At 54.3% G+C, this 18,399-nt stretch overlaps 1 protein-coding gene across 1 annotated transcript in view; it reads right to left on the reverse strand.

Moving 5' to 3' along the window:
* Positions 1-1,405: 1,405 nt before the first annotated feature.
* Positions 1,406-18,399, reverse strand: part of AP1M1 (adaptor related protein complex 1 subunit mu 1) — a 39,160-nt gene continuing 22,166 nt past the window's right edge. Inside the window, exons 6-12 of the mRNA XM_007995638.3 lie at positions 10,098-10,224; positions 8,956-9,098; positions 8,438-8,509; positions 7,729-7,887; positions 3,120-3,245; positions 2,456-2,531; positions 1,406-2,317 (exon numbers count right to left, since the gene is read on the reverse strand). Coding sequence (XP_007993829.1) covers positions 2,295-2,317; positions 2,456-2,531; positions 3,120-3,245; positions 7,729-7,887; positions 8,438-8,509; positions 8,956-9,098; positions 10,098-10,224 — 726 coding nt within the window. The 3' untranslated portion in view covers positions 1,406-2,294. The remainder of the gene's footprint in view (positions 2,318-2,455; positions 2,532-3,119; positions 3,246-7,728; positions 7,888-8,437; positions 8,510-8,955; positions 9,099-10,097; positions 10,225-18,399) is intronic.

Consider the following 18,399-nt stretch of genomic DNA (forward strand, 5'->3'; position numbering starts at 1 on the left):
TGTCTCCAAACCATATTGGTATTACAAGTGTTGGGTCTAAATGAGTGGTGACGTTTTCTCCTGCGGATCTCAGGCAGAGAGAGGACACAGTGCTTACTCTCAGGGGTGGAGGGCAAATGTTTTTTCTAGTCCATCTTTTTACTGTGAGTATCAGGACCCTCGAGGATCCCAGCTTCATGCAGGAGTCAGCTCCGTTGCATTTCACCATCTTCCCGAGGCCCAAAGTCCTATCTACCACCTGGCCCCTAAACCTAACCTAAACCCTGCGGTTTCCAAGAGCAACTCCGGTGTGAGCCTATGGCGACTTCCACGTCTGCTTCCTTCGTGTTGGGCTCCTGCGGATCTTGTTTTTTTATGGGCATGGCTAGGCGCGTCTGCTTTATTTCCTGCATTTCTACTGTCTGTAGTGGAGGGTTTGCAGGTCTTATCTGGTAAGTTGCTGGAAACCGAAGTCTCTCATTCTGTCCTATGGACCAGCCCTCTCCTGTCCCTGCAGTGTCCCAGCATGGAGGCTCTGCAGGGTGGGGGACAGTGACAGCCCACACTGGAGCTCGGCCCCGGGGGTGGCAGCAAGGATGGCAATGGGGTCAGCCCCAGGGTTTCCTGGAGGGGCCATCAGGGCAGGCTGCTGACATGGGTGTGGAGAGCGAGGGGAGGGGCCCCAGGGAGGCCTCCAGGGCTTTGGTCTGAGGCCTGGGCTGGGGCAGCATCACTGACTGAGATGGGGAAGACCTACGTGGGCAGAAGACTCTACTCGGGCCGTTAGGTCAGATACCCACTAGACACCTGAGGATGAGCTCAGCAAGACAGGAGAGGGACGGGGAGAAGGCAGGCAAGAGGCTGCTGGCCAGGTAGGACCATTAACACCGGTCCCGGGAGGGAGCCAAGAGCAGGCGGCACTTCCTGTCTATGTGCTGTTTCCCCCATGGACCAGGTAGCAGTTCACAGAAATACCTGGGGGCCTTGTTAATGTTTTCTGGGACCCTGGCCCCAGAGCCTCCACTTTGGCAGGTCAGGGCTGGCCCATGAACCTGCATTTCTAGCTAGGACACAGGGGATGCTGCTGTGGACAGAAGGACCACGGTCTGAGTCGGCCATTAGTTTGGGGAGAGGTGGGGACAAGCTGTTGGCCATCTGAGGGTGGAGCAGATTGGATGAGAGGAGAAGATGCTACCTCCGTGGCCTCATCTGTGTGGCCCGGGAGTGGTGGCCCATGGTCCAGCGCTGCAGCTACCTCTTCCCGCAGCTGCTTTTCCTGTGTTTCAGCTGGGGAGGCAGAGGGAGCTGGTGACACCTCGTGGGGCCACAGGGAAGGTTGGCGATGAAACCAGGCAAGCCCTGCAGCTGCCTGTGGTCACGCAGGAGGAGTTGGGACCACGCCGCATCAGAGGAAGGCTGTGGAGTATTCAATGAATGGAATTTAATGTAACTATGATGTGAACACACACAGGGTAGGGAGGGCGGGTGACCAAGTGCGGACGTGGGTGACACGTGGCCCCGCTCTCTGGACCCTCAGTGGGAAAAAGTCTGAGGCCGGCATCTCTCACCGATCCCCACCTCCCCTGGTGGGTCAATACTGATCCAGCTGAGTGACAGCGTCTTGTGGCCCAGGCTGGCCCTGGGAAGGCGCCACAGGCGAGGCCTGCGAGTCCAGGCAACAGGCAGACGCTGCAGTGGCCCCCGAGAGCGCCCGGTGCCGGCCCCAACGTGTAAACGGCCCGCTGCGGGCGCTGCCGGGGAGGAAGACAAGAAGGGTGAGGGCTTGTCCTCACTAAGTGCTGCCTGAGTGCCGGAGGACGTGGGTGGGACATGAGGACAGTGAGGGTAACACAAACAGCAACGAACACACAAAGACAAGTTCCAGGAACACCCATAAACCCATAACATTCAACAAAATGGCAACAAAACGACGCCCCTGCTGGCCCGGCGAGGCTGGTGCTTCCTTCGTGGCAGATGCCAACTGCAGCTGGCTGGCTGGCAAGCATTGGCCAAGCTTTTTGGTACCTGGGAGCTCAACAGCATAAAAGGCTGTAACCTCAAAAGGGAAAATTTTCACATCCTTCCCCTGAAACTGACTTCAGGGGCAGAGACGAGCCTTCTCGAAGACCAGCCTCTTCTGGGAAAGGGGCTTCTGAGACGACTGTCAACGGCAGAGCAGGTGGCCTGGGGAAGGCAGGGGTCCCTGGGCGGAGGCTGGGAGGGTGGCCAGAGACCAGGGAGGGCCCCTCCATCTGGCGGGCTTGGCAGGTGTGTCCCAGGAGCCCCGAGGCCGGGGCGTTGGCCGCGACAGCCCCTCACTGGGTCCGGAGCTGGTAATCTAGGAGACAGGAGGGAGGCGTCATGCTGGGCTCTGCACCCTCCTGGCTTTCGGGACCCGACCCAATGGCTCCACCCTGGGGGTAGCCACAGAGGACCCCTCAGCACAACCCCACCCCACGGGTGGGGCCTCACTCACCTCCGTTCTGCGTGATATAACGCACCCACGGCAGGGCCTGGTATCCACTCTTCTCAATGATCTTCAGGTAGCGCACCTGGGGCACAGGTAGCAGGGCCCTGAGCACCGCAGGCTCCTGCCCTGTTGGTCCCCCCTTAATCATTCCTGCTGGGGCAGCCTGGGGTTGGCAGCGGAGGCCATGACAAGCGGATGAGTACAGGCCTCAGGGAGGTGAAAGGGATCTGTCTGGACCATGCAAATGTGTGGGAGGGCAGAGCCGCCTCTGGAAGCAGTGAGGAGCCAGGATGTGGCCGGCAGACACGGCCTTGGCGGCCTGCTGGGGGCGCCCGGCCAGAAGGCCCCTGGCTCTCTGGAAGCCTCTCCTCCCTCTGTGGGCTTCTGAAGGGGGGCCAGGGAAAAGAGGTGCCATGGGGCACGAGTGTGGATGGCAGAGCCTCAAACGCTAGTTTTGGGGCAGAATGATCTCTGAGCTTTGAGCTCTGGGGTCAGGGCTGAGCAGAGGCAGCCTGGCCTCTCCCCGTCTGTGGTGAGGCAGAGGCAGAGGCCCGTAGCACTGCAGGTCCTGATTCCAGCTGACCGACACCCCTTCCCAAGCTGGCTGCGTTGACGTGTCCCCTGCGGCCTGTGTCCCTGCTCTGGGCCCAGCCGCCTGGGCCTTGCGTACCTGGATGCCGGAGGTAGTGAAGTACGGGATCTCGAACTTGACACTGATCGGGGGCTTGCCCTCCTTGTCCTCAGCCTCCACGCTGGGCAGGCCGAAATGGGCTCGCATCAGGTACTCCTTGCCGCCCTGGGGAGCAGACGGGGGAGGCGCTCAGGCCCAGGCCCTGCCCCAGCTTAGCCAACAGCTCTGGCCCTAGTGGCGATGGGCAGAGACTGACCACTCACCACAGTCCAGGGAGCAGAGCATGAGCCCCTGTGCTGGGGAACCAAAGCTTGGCCCTGTGCTGCCCCAGGCTGGTAAGGACAGCCTCTGCTCTGGGGTGTCCAGCTGCCCCATGAGGACACCTAGGCACCCAGAGCTGAGCTCACCAAGCCGCCAGCCCCAGTCACCAAGCCCCTGCCAGTGTGGCCTGCAGTGGCCCAGCACCCCCCGCTCCAGGTCCCCGAATGCACTTTCCTCCAAGGCTGGCGAACCAGACAGCCCGGCCATGGGAAGGAAGAGTGTGTAATGACCGTGGCAGGTGAGGGCTGCCGGGGACAGAGGCCACACGCCCAGTCTCAGGACAGCATGTGAAAGAAAATAGAGTGTCCAGGTGAGAACCACGATCAGGGAGAGGCGACAAAAGGAAGAAACCAAGGAGCGTGCACTGAGTGACGGGTCAGCCCTGGGTCCTGCTCCTGAGGGTGAGCAGGGGGCGGCTCTGGCTCTGACTGGAACCGGAGTCCTGGCTGTGGCCTTTACCCTCTCCCTGCCTTGAGGAACAACAGGTCGCAGCCTGGTCACCCCCAGTGCCTGGTCTCACCCTGAGCAGTCGGGGGCACGATCTCAGCTCTGGCCACGCCTGGAACCCCACAGTCTCTGCTCCCCAGGGCTCAGGCCGAGGTTCAGGGGGAGCTGCTGCCAACTAGAGCTGTTTCCACCTCAGAGCAGGGGCCGTCCCCATGCACCTGGGGCAGGGCCAAGTGGTCCATCTCTGCCTACTGCCACAAGGGCAGTGTGACAGTGAGAACTCTGCCTGACTTGGTGACATGTGCTGAGTACAGACTCCGGGAGGATGACGGGGGGATGATGCAACATCAGCAACTGGTGAAGCAGGCAGCGAGGGAACAAACCTGCTCGGTGACTAGCCTGTGTCCCAAACACTCAGCCTGACCCCAAATCTGAACCTTAGCAAAGACCAAAGCGAAAACACAAGCCAAAGAAAAGGCAGGGAAGCAGACCCTCCCCAGGGGCCATGGAGGCCTGCATGCCCAGCCCGTGTTGTCGTGTTGAGCCGAATGGGTTTAATTCTGCTCTCGATGAGAGCTGTAGGCTGGCGCCAGCTCACACACCAAAACCGACTCGACGCCACAAAGGCACAGTGAGAAGGGCTCCCCGGGTAGGAAGAACAGGCGTGCTGCCAAAGGCAGACAAAAGAGGACAGGGCTGCCATCATCACAAGGGAGAATGACAGGCGAACAGGCCACAATCCTAGAGGCTGCCGTCCCAATAGTCACAGGTACCCACGCACCAAGTAACGTGGCAGCAACTTCTATGAAGCGGGTGCTATGGGAGATGCAGAGAGAGCCAGGAGAAGGCCTGGACGCAAGGCCCGGCCCAGCTCTCCGTCCAGGTGGACAGTGTCATGGTGCCATGGCCACCCATGGGCACACGTCAAATTCTCTACCCTGGTAACAGACGGCAGTAGGGATAGGACTGAGAAACACTGCGTTTAAAAGCAAACAGCCTACACTCTGGCACTTCCACAAAAAATTGAAAATAGAATTACCTCATGATCCAGCAATTCCACTTCTGGGGCTACACCCAAAACAAATGAAAACGGGTCTTGAAGAGATGGGTGTGTACCCACGTTCACAGCAGCATTATTCACAATAGGCCAGGCGTGGTGGCTCACGCCTGTCATCCCTGCACTTTGGGAGGCCGAAGCAGGCAGATCACCTGAGGTCAGGAGTTTGAGACCAGCCTGAGCAACACAGCGAAACCCTGCTTCTACTAAAAGTACACACATTAGCCGGGTGTGGTGGCGTGTGCCTGTATACTTGGGAGGCTGAGGCAGGAGAATCGCTTGAACCTGGGAGGTGGAGGTTGCAGTAAGCCGAGATCATGCCTCTGCACTCCAGCCTGGGCGACAGAGCGAGACTTCTTCTCAGAAAAAGAAAAAACAAACAAAAAAAACCTTTTAGTATGCAGCAATCTAAGAAAGAGGGAAGGGTATCTATTTATCTAATCTATCAATCATCTCTCTGTATTTCTTAAAATTTATTTCCTGCACTTCCTTTTGTCTTTAGGGTGTGTTACTTGAAGTAATGTGTATCTGTAGCTGTCATCAACTTGATACGCTGATGAATTAATTTTGCTTTTCATTTTTAGGAATTACCTTTTGTTCCATTTTGATTTAATTTTGTTTTATATGCTTGGAAAGCACTGACAGGTATACCTTGAGATATTGCAGTTTGGACACTGCCATAAAGCACATAGCACAGTTAGGCAAGTCACACACATTTTTTGGTTTCCCAGTGCATATAAAAGTTACATTTACTGGCCGGGCTCGGGGGCTCACGCCTGCAATCCCAGCACTTTGGGAGGTCGAGGCAGGTGGATCACAAGGTCAGGAGTTCGTGATCAGCCTGGCCAATATGGTGAAAGCCCATGTCTACTAAAAATACAAAAATTAGCCAGGCAGCCGGGCGCAGTGGCTCACGCCTGTAATCCCAGCACTTTGGGAGGCTGAGACAGGCAGATCACGAGGTCAGGAGATGAAGACCATCCTGGTTAACATGGTAAAACCCCGCCTCTACTAAAAATACAAAAATTAGCTGGGCGTGGTGGCAGGCGCCTGTAGTCCCAGCTACACGGGAGGCTGAGGCAGGAGAATGGCGTGAACCTGGGAGGCAGAGCTTGCAGTGAGTGGAGATCACGCCACTGCACTCCAGCCTGGGTGACAGAGAGACTCCGTCTCAAAAAAAAAAAAAGAAAAAAATTAGCCAGGCATGGTGGTGCATGCCTGTAATCCCAGCTGCTCAGGAGGCTGAGGCAGGAGAATCGCTTGAACCTGGGAAGTGGAGGCTGCAGTGAGCCGAGATTGTGCCACTGCACTCCAGCCTGGGTGACACAGCAAGACTGTCTTCAAAAAAAAAAAAAAAAAAAGCTTACTGTATAATGTAGTCTGAATAATGTGCAACAGTATTATGTCTAAGAGAATGTACATACCTTAGTTAAAACATACCTTATCGCTAAAGAGTGACAACACAGAGACGCGAAGTGAGCACGTGCTGTTGGGATAATGGCGCCAACAGACTTGCTCAACACAGGGTTGCCACACACCTTCCATTTGTTTAAAAACTGAAACAAAAATAAAAATGCAGTATCTGGGAAACACAATAAAATGAGGTGTGCCTGTGCACGGCTTCGAAGTCAAATCTACACAAGCACAGTCCACGCCGGCCTGTGTCTCGGCCTTTAGCCCTGTCCCTTCCTCCTCCGTCTACAGCTCACCATGCTGTTTATTTGATGAGGTATTCTCCCATTGTGTTTTAAATGATAAACACTATTTTCAACAGTGGAATTGCAGGAAAAGAGGAGATAATCCAACAATCAGGGATGGTCACCACCCCTCCATGGAATATTCCACAGCTCCCAAAGCCGACCGCCAAGAAGACAGTGAACACAGAAGGAAAACGCTCTGCCGCAGCGCCGCGTGGAAGGGCAGGCGCCGAGTTGGCTCTGCTCGCGTATAATGAGGAAGACCAAAACACGCAGAAAGAAAGGTGAGAAGGAGACGCGCAGAAAGGCTGATGGGAGTATTAGGTGGTGGGGTAATGGGCTCTTCTCTCTCCTTCCCCTACTGTCTGCATTTTATGTCATGTGATTAGATTGAGGCTGGGAGGGAAAGTGCCATCATGAAATTCAAGGCGCTTGAATTGCAGCATTTCCAGCTTCACTCAGCTGGGGCTGCAGCCGGAGAGACGGGAGAACACGGAAAGTAGCGCCTGCCCTGAGCCCGCCTGGCAGAGCAGGTCAGTGCCACCCGGCTCGGCTCCAGAGCCATGCCCGGGCCTAGCCTCTCTGTGCACTGCGTACACCCAGCAAGCCCAGACTCAAGCCCTCAGAATCCTTAACACAGTGCCGGGGAAGTCATGCCGGTGCAGAGCTGGCCCAGGACATGGGCGGCTGGTGCAGGGCTCGGGAGGTTGTGCGGCTCTGGCCTACAGGCAGCCACGCCCCTTGATGGCAGGCAAGGCTGAGCCTGCACGGAAAGGGCCTGCACCTGCCAGGGTGGACGGGGCTCCTTCAGGGCCTGCATGGACAGGAACCCCATCTCACATCAGTACTCGGGGGCAGCACAGAGAGGGAGGGAGAGGGCACTGCCCTGAGGTTGAAGACAGAGGCTGGTTCACAAACAAGAGGAAAGCAGAAAGGGGCCCAGGGGCCAAGTCAGCCTCTGACTCCTCCCGCTTTCCCTCCAGTCCTTGGCTCTCCGTCCACCCTTTCAGAAGCCCCAGGTGTGGGGGCCATGGTGGCCACGGTCACCCCATCTCGAGGTGCGGGGGTCCTGTGGCACCCAGGCTGCCTTGCAGGGGGCATGTGGATGTCTGGATGGAGTGCTCACCGGGAAGGACTTGATGGACCACACGATCTCGCTGTTCTCGGGGACCCACTTCACGCTCCCCACCGTCGTCTTGAACTTGGGTGAGTCGGCATCATTGGGCACGGGAATGTGGATCTCCACGTTGTTGGCTGTTGACCGCCGCTTGAACTGGCTTTTGGCCTGCAGGCCAGGCCGATGCGGCCCGGGGTTATGGAGGCCAAAGTGAGCTGGCCCAGCCCCTCCAGGCCACATGTCCCTCAGCCTGGCCTGGGGAATCCTCCCTAGCCCCACTTCTCCAGGCACTACCCACCCCGACTCCTACCCTTGAGACTCTCCCAAGGCCTAATTTCAGGCGTTTCATCTTCGTCCTCCTGTCTGCTCAGCTTCCAAGGCTCCCCATCCCTCCCTCTGCCCGGCCCTCCTAGGACAATGTCTGTGTCCCAGGGCCAGGCTGCGCTGGACAGGGTCACTGAGGGGCAGAGGTGCTCCACTGGGGGCAATACCTCTGGGAGTGTCCTGGATGCCTAGTTATAGGCCCCTCCCCACAAGTGGCACCATCTAGGAGCAGGCGCCAGGTGGTGTCTCCTCAGTGTCAGGCCACTCCTGCGTCTGAGGCCACAGCGAGGGTGCATGGATCGCAGCCCTACGGCACCCCCAGCCCTTGGTCAGGTCCCCAGGATGGGCCAGAGACACCAGAAGGCCCTCAGTGGGTGGCTTCCGGCCCCCGCACCTTGATCATGTACTCAATGCGGCTGTGGGAGTGCTTCTCAATCACCGACTCGATCCATATCAAAGGCTTGACCTGCCAAGGAGGACAGAGAGGGTGCTCACACCTGGCCGTGTTTGACAAAGGCCCATTTCAGAGGGGAAACCAAGGCCCAGGGCAAGGGGCCATCTGCCCCGCTGTTGGCCCAGGGCCCTGTGGGGAGTGCACGGCCAGCGTCAGGGAGGGTCAGGGCAGACAGGCCAAGGCAGCAGGGAGCTACTAGGGAGGCCTCGGTGCAAATGCAGAAAACACGCGCAGGGCCTGCTCTAGGGGGCTGCCTGGGAAAGAGGTGTGGTGGCCAAAGGGGTCTGTGCCCCTCAGAAAGCTCGGAGTCCCAGGTCCTCAGACTCCATCTCTGTGGAGCCAGGCAGCTCATGGAGCATGGGGTGGGGCCAGCCCTGGCGCCTGCCTGGGCTTCACCTCCTGGAGGTGAAGGGGAGGAGGAGGCCACCAACAGCCCAGCCCCAGGGTGGCGCACTCACGTGGGTGTTGAGGCGGTAGGACATGAGCTCGAACTCGCCGTCGGGCGGGATGAAGGAGATGGTTCGGTCGTTCTCGAAGCGTGATAGCCGCACACACTGGTGGAACTTCACATCCTCCAGCTCCACGGATTTGCTTTTGCCGCCTGGGGTCAGGGGTGAGGGTAGAACAGACCTGGGCCCTCCGGGTCACTCTCTCAGCAGTACTCCTACCCCCTGGGACCCACCCCAGCAGAGCAGGGCCCCCAGTCCACGCAGTAACGGCAGCCTGGGCCACAAACACCAAGGGGGCTGGGTCCCAAGACAACTGCCCCGTCACTCCTCATACTCCTGGGGTCCCGGGGGGCAGGGCTGGTGGGTCTGGTTCATGCTGAGTCTCCAGCGGCCACCCCAGGGCCCAGCCAGGGGACCTGCTCAGGACACGTTCACTGAATGAATGATCAATGGACTCGGCTGGGAGATGGCTCGGGGCTCCCCAAGGGCTCAGGCCCCGGCATCCACGGGGTCCTGGGGCTTCCTCGGTTTCCCACCTCACTGAGGGCTATGTGGGTGGGGCCTTCCCCAGCCCCGGGCGGGGAGCTGCCCTGATAGGCTGATGCCCAAGAAGCCCTCACTGGGCCAGGAATGGGGGCATGCCTAGCCACTGCACCCTCTTCCAGTGGCCTGTGACAGTTGAGAGGCAGGAGGCACAGTTTGCAAACCCAGGGCCTGAGCCCCTCTGACCCCGCCCTGCCGTGGGAAGTGTTACAGACCAACGGCGGGAGCGAGAATCACCGTGCGTGGCCTTCACACAGCCCACACCTAGGGCCCAAGGTGAGGGGAGAACCTGGCCTGGGAGGAAGCGAGCAAGGCCTCGGCCTGAGCTCCAGCGGCCTGGGCAGTGCAGGGCAGGGTGCAAGACCTGGCACGTGAGGCCGGGTGATGGGGGCCTCCCAGCTGGACTGGAGGATTTCACTCCCCTGCGCCTTCTATGTCCCGGGATGGATGAATACTCTACACAGCTGTCTCAAGCAGTGTGAAATGCTGCTAAACCAAGTGCTTGAAACCAGCTTATTCCTCCGCCTGGCCCAACCCTGCTCTGGGCTGTAATGTGTGTGCCCGGTGAAGCCGTCCTCATGGGCAGGGCCCTTGGCACAGGTACTCACGGCCCGTGTTGTCGAAGAGGACCTTGTCGTTGAGGCCCAGGCGCAGCTCGGGCATGCCCGAGAGGAAGACCCGCATCTTGATGGAGCCCACGATCTCGCTGCGCAGGACGTTGCCATTGGCGCTGACCTGGGGGTGGTGGTGTGGGCGTGAGGGCAGGTCTGCAACTCACCAGCCACAGCCTCCTACCACGTCATGTGACCCTCTGGCCACCCCACTCTCAACGCCCTTCTCACCTCCAAGCCCATCTCTCTCCTGGGCATCCCCTGAGCTGGGGGAGTCCCAACTGTGGCTCAGGCCTACCCCCAACCCAAACCAACCCATGCCTGGCTGAGGGTCCCTAGGCTCACCCACCCCCCATTTCAGCCTTAACGCCGGGGCCCTGTGGACATGAGGTGGACACTGTGGGTCCTGCCCTCTAGGCCTCAGGCCACAATGGGGCTTGGTGATGCGTGCCTGGAGCCCCTCTGAGAGTTCTCTCTCAGGCACCAGTCCCTCCCTCCTGAGAGCCCCCTGAATGCCCTGGGCCAACCCGGCAGCTGGTCCCTGTGCTGAATCAGCCTCGAGAGGCCATGAGCTCGGCTGGCCCCAAGCCAGGACCTTATGGTCCCTGCTCACCCAGTGGGCTGGGCTGGGGTCTCTTGGACCAGGCCAGACTTGCTTTTCTTGAATGCTGTTTCTCCTCTTGGCCTCCTGGGGAGGCCACCGGCCCCTCCCCCCCAGGGCTTATGAGAGATGGCACTTCCTGGGTCCTGACCCCTTCCTGCTTCCCAGGGCCACCGTGAAGTGTGATAACACTTGATCCAAAATAATCAACTTAAATCCAGTCACACTGGCTGACACTGACAGCATTTCCACCACGCCAGGCATCGCTCCACACACGCCTCGACAACCTCTGGGGAAGGGACCGTGGGGAGATGACCTGAGGGGCTGTAACCCACTGCGCGTGCCGAGATGCATCTGAAAGTGCAATTAAAAATCCACACCAGGGCGATGGTCCTGCGTCTCCTAGCCTGTCCTGAGGGAGCCAAGATGCTGGAGCATCTCTTCTTGCATCCATTTTAGCAGTCAGGAAACAGGCACAGATCGGAGGCCCCGTGCTGAGGGCACAGAGTGACAGGCAGAAGAATCGCCGGGGCTGCAGCCCTGGCCACCACTGCATACTGCCACGCTGCATGAGGCCATGCCCACACCAGCAAGTGGGCCAAAGGCCACCGACTTGCACACCTGGGGCCAGATGCTGGCTCCAGCCAGGCTAACATGGTGCAGGGCCTGTTTCCTGTCTGCAGAGTGGCAGGAGAGTCTGTGCAGTCTTATGCATGATGTCCAAAAAGCACTGGGTAGACAGACAACAGACCCTCACCAGCTTGCCGCCTCTGAGAGAATCGGGAAAACTGAGGTGCCAAGCAAATGACAGCCCGGGGAGGGGCAGGGAACTGGACATGGCCCCAAGGGCTCTGGTTCTGTCACCTCCCCAGCCTCACCTCCTGGTGCTGTCCTGTCCTCATCTCACAAGCAGCTCCCTGATCCCATGGTGCACAACAGCTTCCCTGCGACTGCCTGCTTATCTGTCTCTGTCTCCCTGCTGCGGGAAGCCACGTGCGGCTGTGCGCCACCATGTCCAGCACTGGAAACAGCGTGTGTGGCAGCAGGTGCTCAGTGGACACGCGGAGGCTCAGGAGCTCGGGACCCTCACCGGCCGGGGTTCCAGGAGCCTGAGCATTGGGATTTCGCCGGCCTCCTTCTCGGAGGGCCCTCTTCTCAACTATGACAGCCCCGAATTCCCTTTGGGTGCTGCCTCCCCCTGAGGGAATCGGGATTGTCCCCGGCAGCCAGCTGTAACTGAACACATGAGGTCACGAATGCCGTGAAGACAGGCCCAGGGAGTGGAGCTGAAAAGCCGCTCAGTCCATGAGGCTGATCTCAGCCCTGCGGGCAGCAATCGGGACCTTCTCAGCTGAGGTGTGACAAGCCACCCAGAACCGGTGCACTTCCCAGAGTGGGTGCTGAAGGGATGCTTGCTGAGGGCCCGGCTGTGTAAGTACGAGGCTCCACTCACATGATCGCAACTAGAGGCAAATGTTGACCCAGCTGCCAGCTCTGCAAGCCACTTAGGAAGGCGGCATTCTGACAGCTGCCTTTGTGCTGCCCCGTGTGGGGTGGAGCCACGTGCAGTAGCACACTGTGGCAGGCACCCCCACAGCCCCAGCGCTTCCCTGCTCGGCTCTCTCTAAGCTGTCCCCTGGGACTTGCCTTTGCACCCCAGGGCACCCAGATTTGGGCTCAATAAACCATCAGTCAAGGGTCCCCAGGGGAGAGGGGAACGTGGTTGGCAAGGCCACTGTCCCGTCCCATGGCTTAGAAAGTAAGAAAGCAAAGAGGTCTGCATGGAGCGTGCTGGAAGTCTTTCCGGGCAGCACTCTCCTTGGCAATTCCGTGTCTGGAGCCTCAGCCCTCCAGAAATTGCGGCCCAGGTCACGGAGACACCCAAGTGCACACGTCTGGAGCTGAGCAAGTGTGCCCAAGCTGCACTGCCTGTGGCCGTCAGAAACGGGCGCCCGAGTGACCTGCATGACTGGATCGGCTGTGCCCATCACAGTCCACCCACACCGCAGGGATGAGGCCAGAGTAAACATAAAAGCAAGCGGCTGGCGAGGTGGGTCAGCTGGTGCCCCTTCCCCTGCCACTGACTACAGCTCTGAAACCTGGGCAGGAGGCTTGGCAGTTGCTGGAACACAGAGGACAGTGGCAGGTGGACCAGGGAAGAGCCCCGAACGCAGTGTCCCCACCGCCCCCATGAGAAAGTGCAGCAGCAGTCTGGAAGCAGAAGTGTGCACCACAGAGCACATGAGAGCTCAGTGGAGCCTCCAGGCCTGGCTCTGGGGCCAGAAGAGGAACTCCTGACTCTCCTGGAAAACACGGAAGTCCCCCGTCTCCCTGGTTCCTCGTGTCCCAGGCCCCGTGGTGCTAGCTACTATTCCGAGGGGGTGGGGCAACCGCTGTCCTTTTCTCACTCTGTCCTCTCTCCATGTGAGTTGGGAAGTGGGCCCAATGGCAGATGTGTGCAACAGAGTAAACCGCAAGGTATCAGAAAAGTACCGGGTAGACAGCACAGAGCCAGAAGCTCAGGAAAGTCACCCCGTGAAGTGGTTTATGTCTCCAGAACTCTCTAGAATCGAGCATGTGTGAATCCTGTGCGTATACCACACTTTGACTTACCAAAGACTTTGAGAACTGAACTAACTACCCTGGTTCCAGACTGGCCACTGGGCAGTGCACACCCAGGAGATTTGACCTGGAAATTTGACAGGGGCTTTAAGAACTGACGTGATGTTCATGGTCTACAGGTTGGGGGTTGGAACTTGTGGCCTAAAAGTAAGATTGGCTGTCGGCTAAAACAAAAATATCAATATTTCCCATATAGCTTAAGTAAGGCCTAGAATATCACCACATAATGCTCAAAAAGTCCAGGATGCAATCCAAAATTACTCAGCATACAAACACAACCACGAAAATGTCAACTTGTCTAGAAAACCCAATCAACCACTGTCAACACTTCACAGATGTTGGGATTGTCTGACGACTTTAAATGGCTATTTTTAAAACTGCAAATGCTTGCAAAGTTAAAATAGAAAGTCTCAGCAAAGAAACAGATCATAAAGAAGAATCAACCAGGAGTTTGAGACCAGCCTGGGCAACATGGCAAGTCCTGGTCTCTACAAAATAAAAAATAAAAAGAATTAGCCAGGCATGGTGGTGCATGCCTGTGGTCTCAGCTACTCAGCACACTCAGATGGGAAGATCACTTGAGCACAGGAGGTTGAGGCTGTAGTGAGCTATAACTGCACCACTATACTCCAGCCTGGGCAACAGAGTAAGACCCTATCTCAAAAAAAAAAAAAAAAAAAAAAAAAAAGAGAGAGAGAAGAATCAAATGGACAAATTTTAGAACTAAAAAATATAATAACTGAAATAAACAACTTGCTCGATGGACTTAATAGCAGAATGGAGGCCAGGTACAGTGGCTCATGCCCGTAACCCCAGCACTTTGGGAGACAAGGTGGGAAGATAATTTGCCCCAGGAGTTTGAGATCAGCCAGGGCAACACAGCAAGACCCTCATCTCTACAAATTTTTTTTTTAAATTAGCCAGGCTTGGTGGCACACACCTGTAGTCCCAGCTACTCAGGAGGCTGAAGCAGAAGGATCACTTGAGCCTGGAGGTTGGGGCTACAGTGAACCATGCTTGCTCCATGGCTCTCCAGCCTGAATGACAGAGTGAGACCCTATCTCAGAAAAAAAAAAAAAAAAAGCAGAATGGAGACAAATAGGAAAGGGACAATGGACCTATGAACTTAAAGACAGATCAATGTAAATTGTCCAATCTAACAGAGAGAAGAAAAGATAGAATAAAATAAGCAGCCTCGGGGACACATGAGACAATAACCAAAGGTCTTTCATGTCACTGGCGTCCTGAAGGAAGAGTCAAATGACAAAAACATATCCGGGGGCCAGGTGCGGTGGCTCATGCCTGTAATCCCAGCACTTTGGGAGGCCAAAGCAGGTGGATCTCCTGAGGTTGGGAGCTCAAGACCAGCCTGATCAACATAGAGAAACCCCATCTCTACTAAAAATACAAAATTAGCCAGGTGTGGTGGCACATGCCTGTAATCCCAGCTACTCAGGAGGCTGAGGCAGGAGAATCGCTTTGTAGAAAGCAAAAAAGTTCCTTTTCAAAGTTTCCCTTCTTATTAAAGACTAAATCGTAAGTGTTAGAAATAATGTACATTCTATGTCCTTGTACTTTAACCAAAATATTTGTTTTAGACATAAGAGGTGTTAGATATAAGGGAATGAGTACATTCTATGTCCCTGTACTTTAACCAAGATATTTGTTTTTGATGTGAGAGATGTTAGATACAAGAGAATAAGTACATTCTATATCCTTGTACTGTAACCAAGATATTTGTTTTTGACGTAAGAGATGTTAGATACAAGGGAATAAGCACATTCTATGTCCTTGTACTTTAACCAAGATAATTGTTTTTGACGTAAGAGATGTTAGATACAAGGGAATAAGCACATTCTATGTCCTTGTACTTTAACCAAAATATTTGTTTCAGACATAGGATGTTAGATGTAAGGGAATGAGTACATTCTATGTCCTTGCACTTTAACCAAGATATTTATTTTAGATGTATGGGATGTTAGATATAAGGGAATGAGTCAACTTCCTCTTTTTCCTTTGTTCTCCCTTGCCTTTACCTATTTAGGAAAGTTTTAAGTTATTAGGCAGTCAGGTTTAGCTTAGATTGTGAGGTCTGGCTCCAGCCAATGGAGATAGGACGCAGCAGCAGGGATAAGCTGCATAAGGGATAAAAATGGCTTCCCTTCTTTGTTCAGGTGTGCTCTCGCCATTGTTCCATCTGCAAGGAGCACCCTTTCTGTAGAAGGTAAATTTGCCTTGCTGAGAAAACTTTTTGTCTGAATGCTGATCTTTCCTTGCAGTACTGAGGAACAAGCATTCTGTTTCTGAATAAACATTTTACTTCTAACAGCTTAAACCTAGGAGGCAGAGGTTGCAGTGAGATGAGATTGTGCCACTGCACTCCAGGCTGGGCAACAAGAATGAAACTCTGTCTCAAAAAAACAAAACAAAACAAAAAAAACAAGAAACCATATTTGAGGAAACAATGATGGAAAAATTCCCAATTTGATGAAAGACATAAACTTACAGATCCAAGAAGCTGAACAAATCCCAAACAGTAGAAACACAAAGATATGCACACCTCATCTAACTGCTGAAACTAAAGGCAAAGAAAAATCTGGAAAGCAGCCAGAGGACAATAACACATCACTTATATGGGAATAAAGACTTGGGGGACTGTAGATTTCTCACCAGAAATGATGGATGCCAGAAGGAAGTGGCATAACATATTGAAGTGCTAAACAAAAACTGTCAATTCATAAGTCCATATCCAGTGAAAATAGCCTTCAGGGATAAAGGTAAAATATAAAGACATTCTTAAAGGAAAACCAAGGGAATCTGTAGCCAGTAGACCTCTTTTACAAGAATGGCTTTTTTAAAAAACCTTTTTAGGGCTGGGTACGGTGGCTCACGCCTGTAATCCTGGCACTTTGGGAGGCTGGGGTGAGCAGATCACTTGAGGTCAGGAGTTTGTGACCAGCCCAGCCAACAAGGTGAAATCCTGTCTCTACTAAAAATACAAAAACTACCCGGGCATGGTGGTGCATGCCTGTAATCTTATCTACATGGGAGGCTGAGGCTGGAAAATCGCTTGAACCTGGGAGGCAGAGGTTGTGGTGAGCTGAAATTGTGCCACTGCGCTCCAGCCTGGGTGACAGAGAGAGACTGTCTCAAAAACAAAAACAAAAACTAGCCGGGCATGGAGGCACATGGCTGTAGTTCCAGCTACTCGGGAGGCTGAGGCGGGATGATCACTTGAGCAGGATGATCACTTGAGTCAAAGTGTAGTGAGCTGTGATCACGCTACTGCCCTCCAGTCTGGGCAACAGAGCAAAACCCCATCTCAATAAAAAAAAAAAACAACACTTTTTTTTTGAAATGCGTGGTTAAAAGCATTTTGTAAAATAAATCTCCAGGCTTGGATAGTTTCAGTGGTGAATTCTAACAAATGTTTAAATAATTAACATGGATTATATAAAATGTCTTCCAGAAAAAAGAAGAGGAAAAAACACTTCCTCCATTACTTTGATACCAAAACCAGATAAAAACATTACAAAAAAGAGAAAATTACAAACCAGTATCTCTTATGAGCGTAGATCCAAAAATCTCCAACAAAATACCAGCAAAGGAAATCCAGCAATACATAAAAAGAATACAGGTTAGGCATTCCTAATTCAAAAATCCCAAATCCAAAATGCTCCAAAATCCAAAACTTTTTGAGCCCTGACACGACGTCAAAAGTGGAAGATTCCATGTTTAACTTCATGTGACAGGTTGCAGTCAAAATGCAGGTACACAATGCAGTTTATTCAGCATCCCCAAGGGAAAAGTAAAATTACCTTCAGGCCATGTGCATAAGGTGTATATAAAACATAAATGAGGCTGGGTGCGGTGGCTCACACCTGTAAGCCCAGCACTTTGGGAGGCTGAGGCAAGCGGATCACCTGAGGTCAGGAGTTCAAGACCAGCCTGGCCAACATGGTGAAACCCCGTCTCTACTAAAAATATAAAAATTAGCTGAGCGTGGTGGCAGATGCCTGTAATCCCAGCTACGTGGGAGACTGAGGCAGGAGAATCGCCTGAACCTGGGAGGCACAGGTTGCAGTGAGCTGAGATTGTGCCATTGCACTCCAGCCTGGGCAATGAGAGTGAAATTCCATCTCAAAAACAAAAAACAAAAAACCATAAATGAATTTCATTTTTGGACCTGCGTCCCAGCCCCAAGATATCTCATGATGCATATGCAAATATTCCAAAATCCAAAGAAATCTGAAATCCAAAATACTTCTGCTCCCAACCATTTGTATAAGGGATACTCAACCTATAATACACCATGATCAATGAGATTTTATTCCAGGAATGCAACACTGGTTCAATAATCAGAAAGCAGTCAGTGGAATATACTATACTAACAACCTAAAGAACAAAACTCATGTGATCACATCAATTGATGCAGAAAAAGAACGGAACAAAATACAACACCCACCCACGACTAAAAAAAAAAAAAACTGTTAGCGAACTAGCAATAAAAGGGAACTTCCTCAAGGTGAAAAAGAACACCTACAATAAACCTACAGCCAACATCCTAGTTGGTGGCAAAAGACTTGATGGTTTCCCTCTAAGATCAGGAGCAAAGCAAGAATGTCCGCTCTCACCACTCACATTCAACGTTGTGCTGGACGTCTCAGTGAGGAAAGACGTAAAGCAAAAGAGATAAAAGGAGCTTCCAGAGAACTGAACATGTGGAGGTTCCTGGAGGGTGGCGTGCCCAGAGAGGGCAAGGAAGTTCTGGGTCCCTTCCCCCATACCTCGCTTATCCAAAGAGGGGTTCGTGGGAACCCTAACTTGAAGCTGTTTAAAGACTTTACCGGCCGGGCGCGGTGGCTCAAGCCTGTAATCCCAGCATTTTGGGAGGCCGAGACGGGCGGATCACGAGGTCAAGAGATCGAGACCATCCTGGCTAACACGGTGAAACCCCGTCTCTACTAAAAAATACAAAAAAAAACCTAGCCGGACGAGGTGGCGGGCGTCTGTAGTCCCAGCTGCTCAGGAGGCTGAGGCAGGAGAATGGCGTAAACCCGGGAGGCGGAGCTTGCA

Source organism: Chlorocebus sabaeus, chromosome 6 (genome assembly GCF_047675955.1).
Source record: "Chlorocebus sabaeus isolate Y175 chromosome 6, mChlSab1.0.hap1, whole genome shotgun sequence".
Classification (NCBI taxonomy): Eukaryota; Metazoa; Chordata; class Mammalia; order Primates; family Cercopithecidae; genus Chlorocebus; species Chlorocebus sabaeus.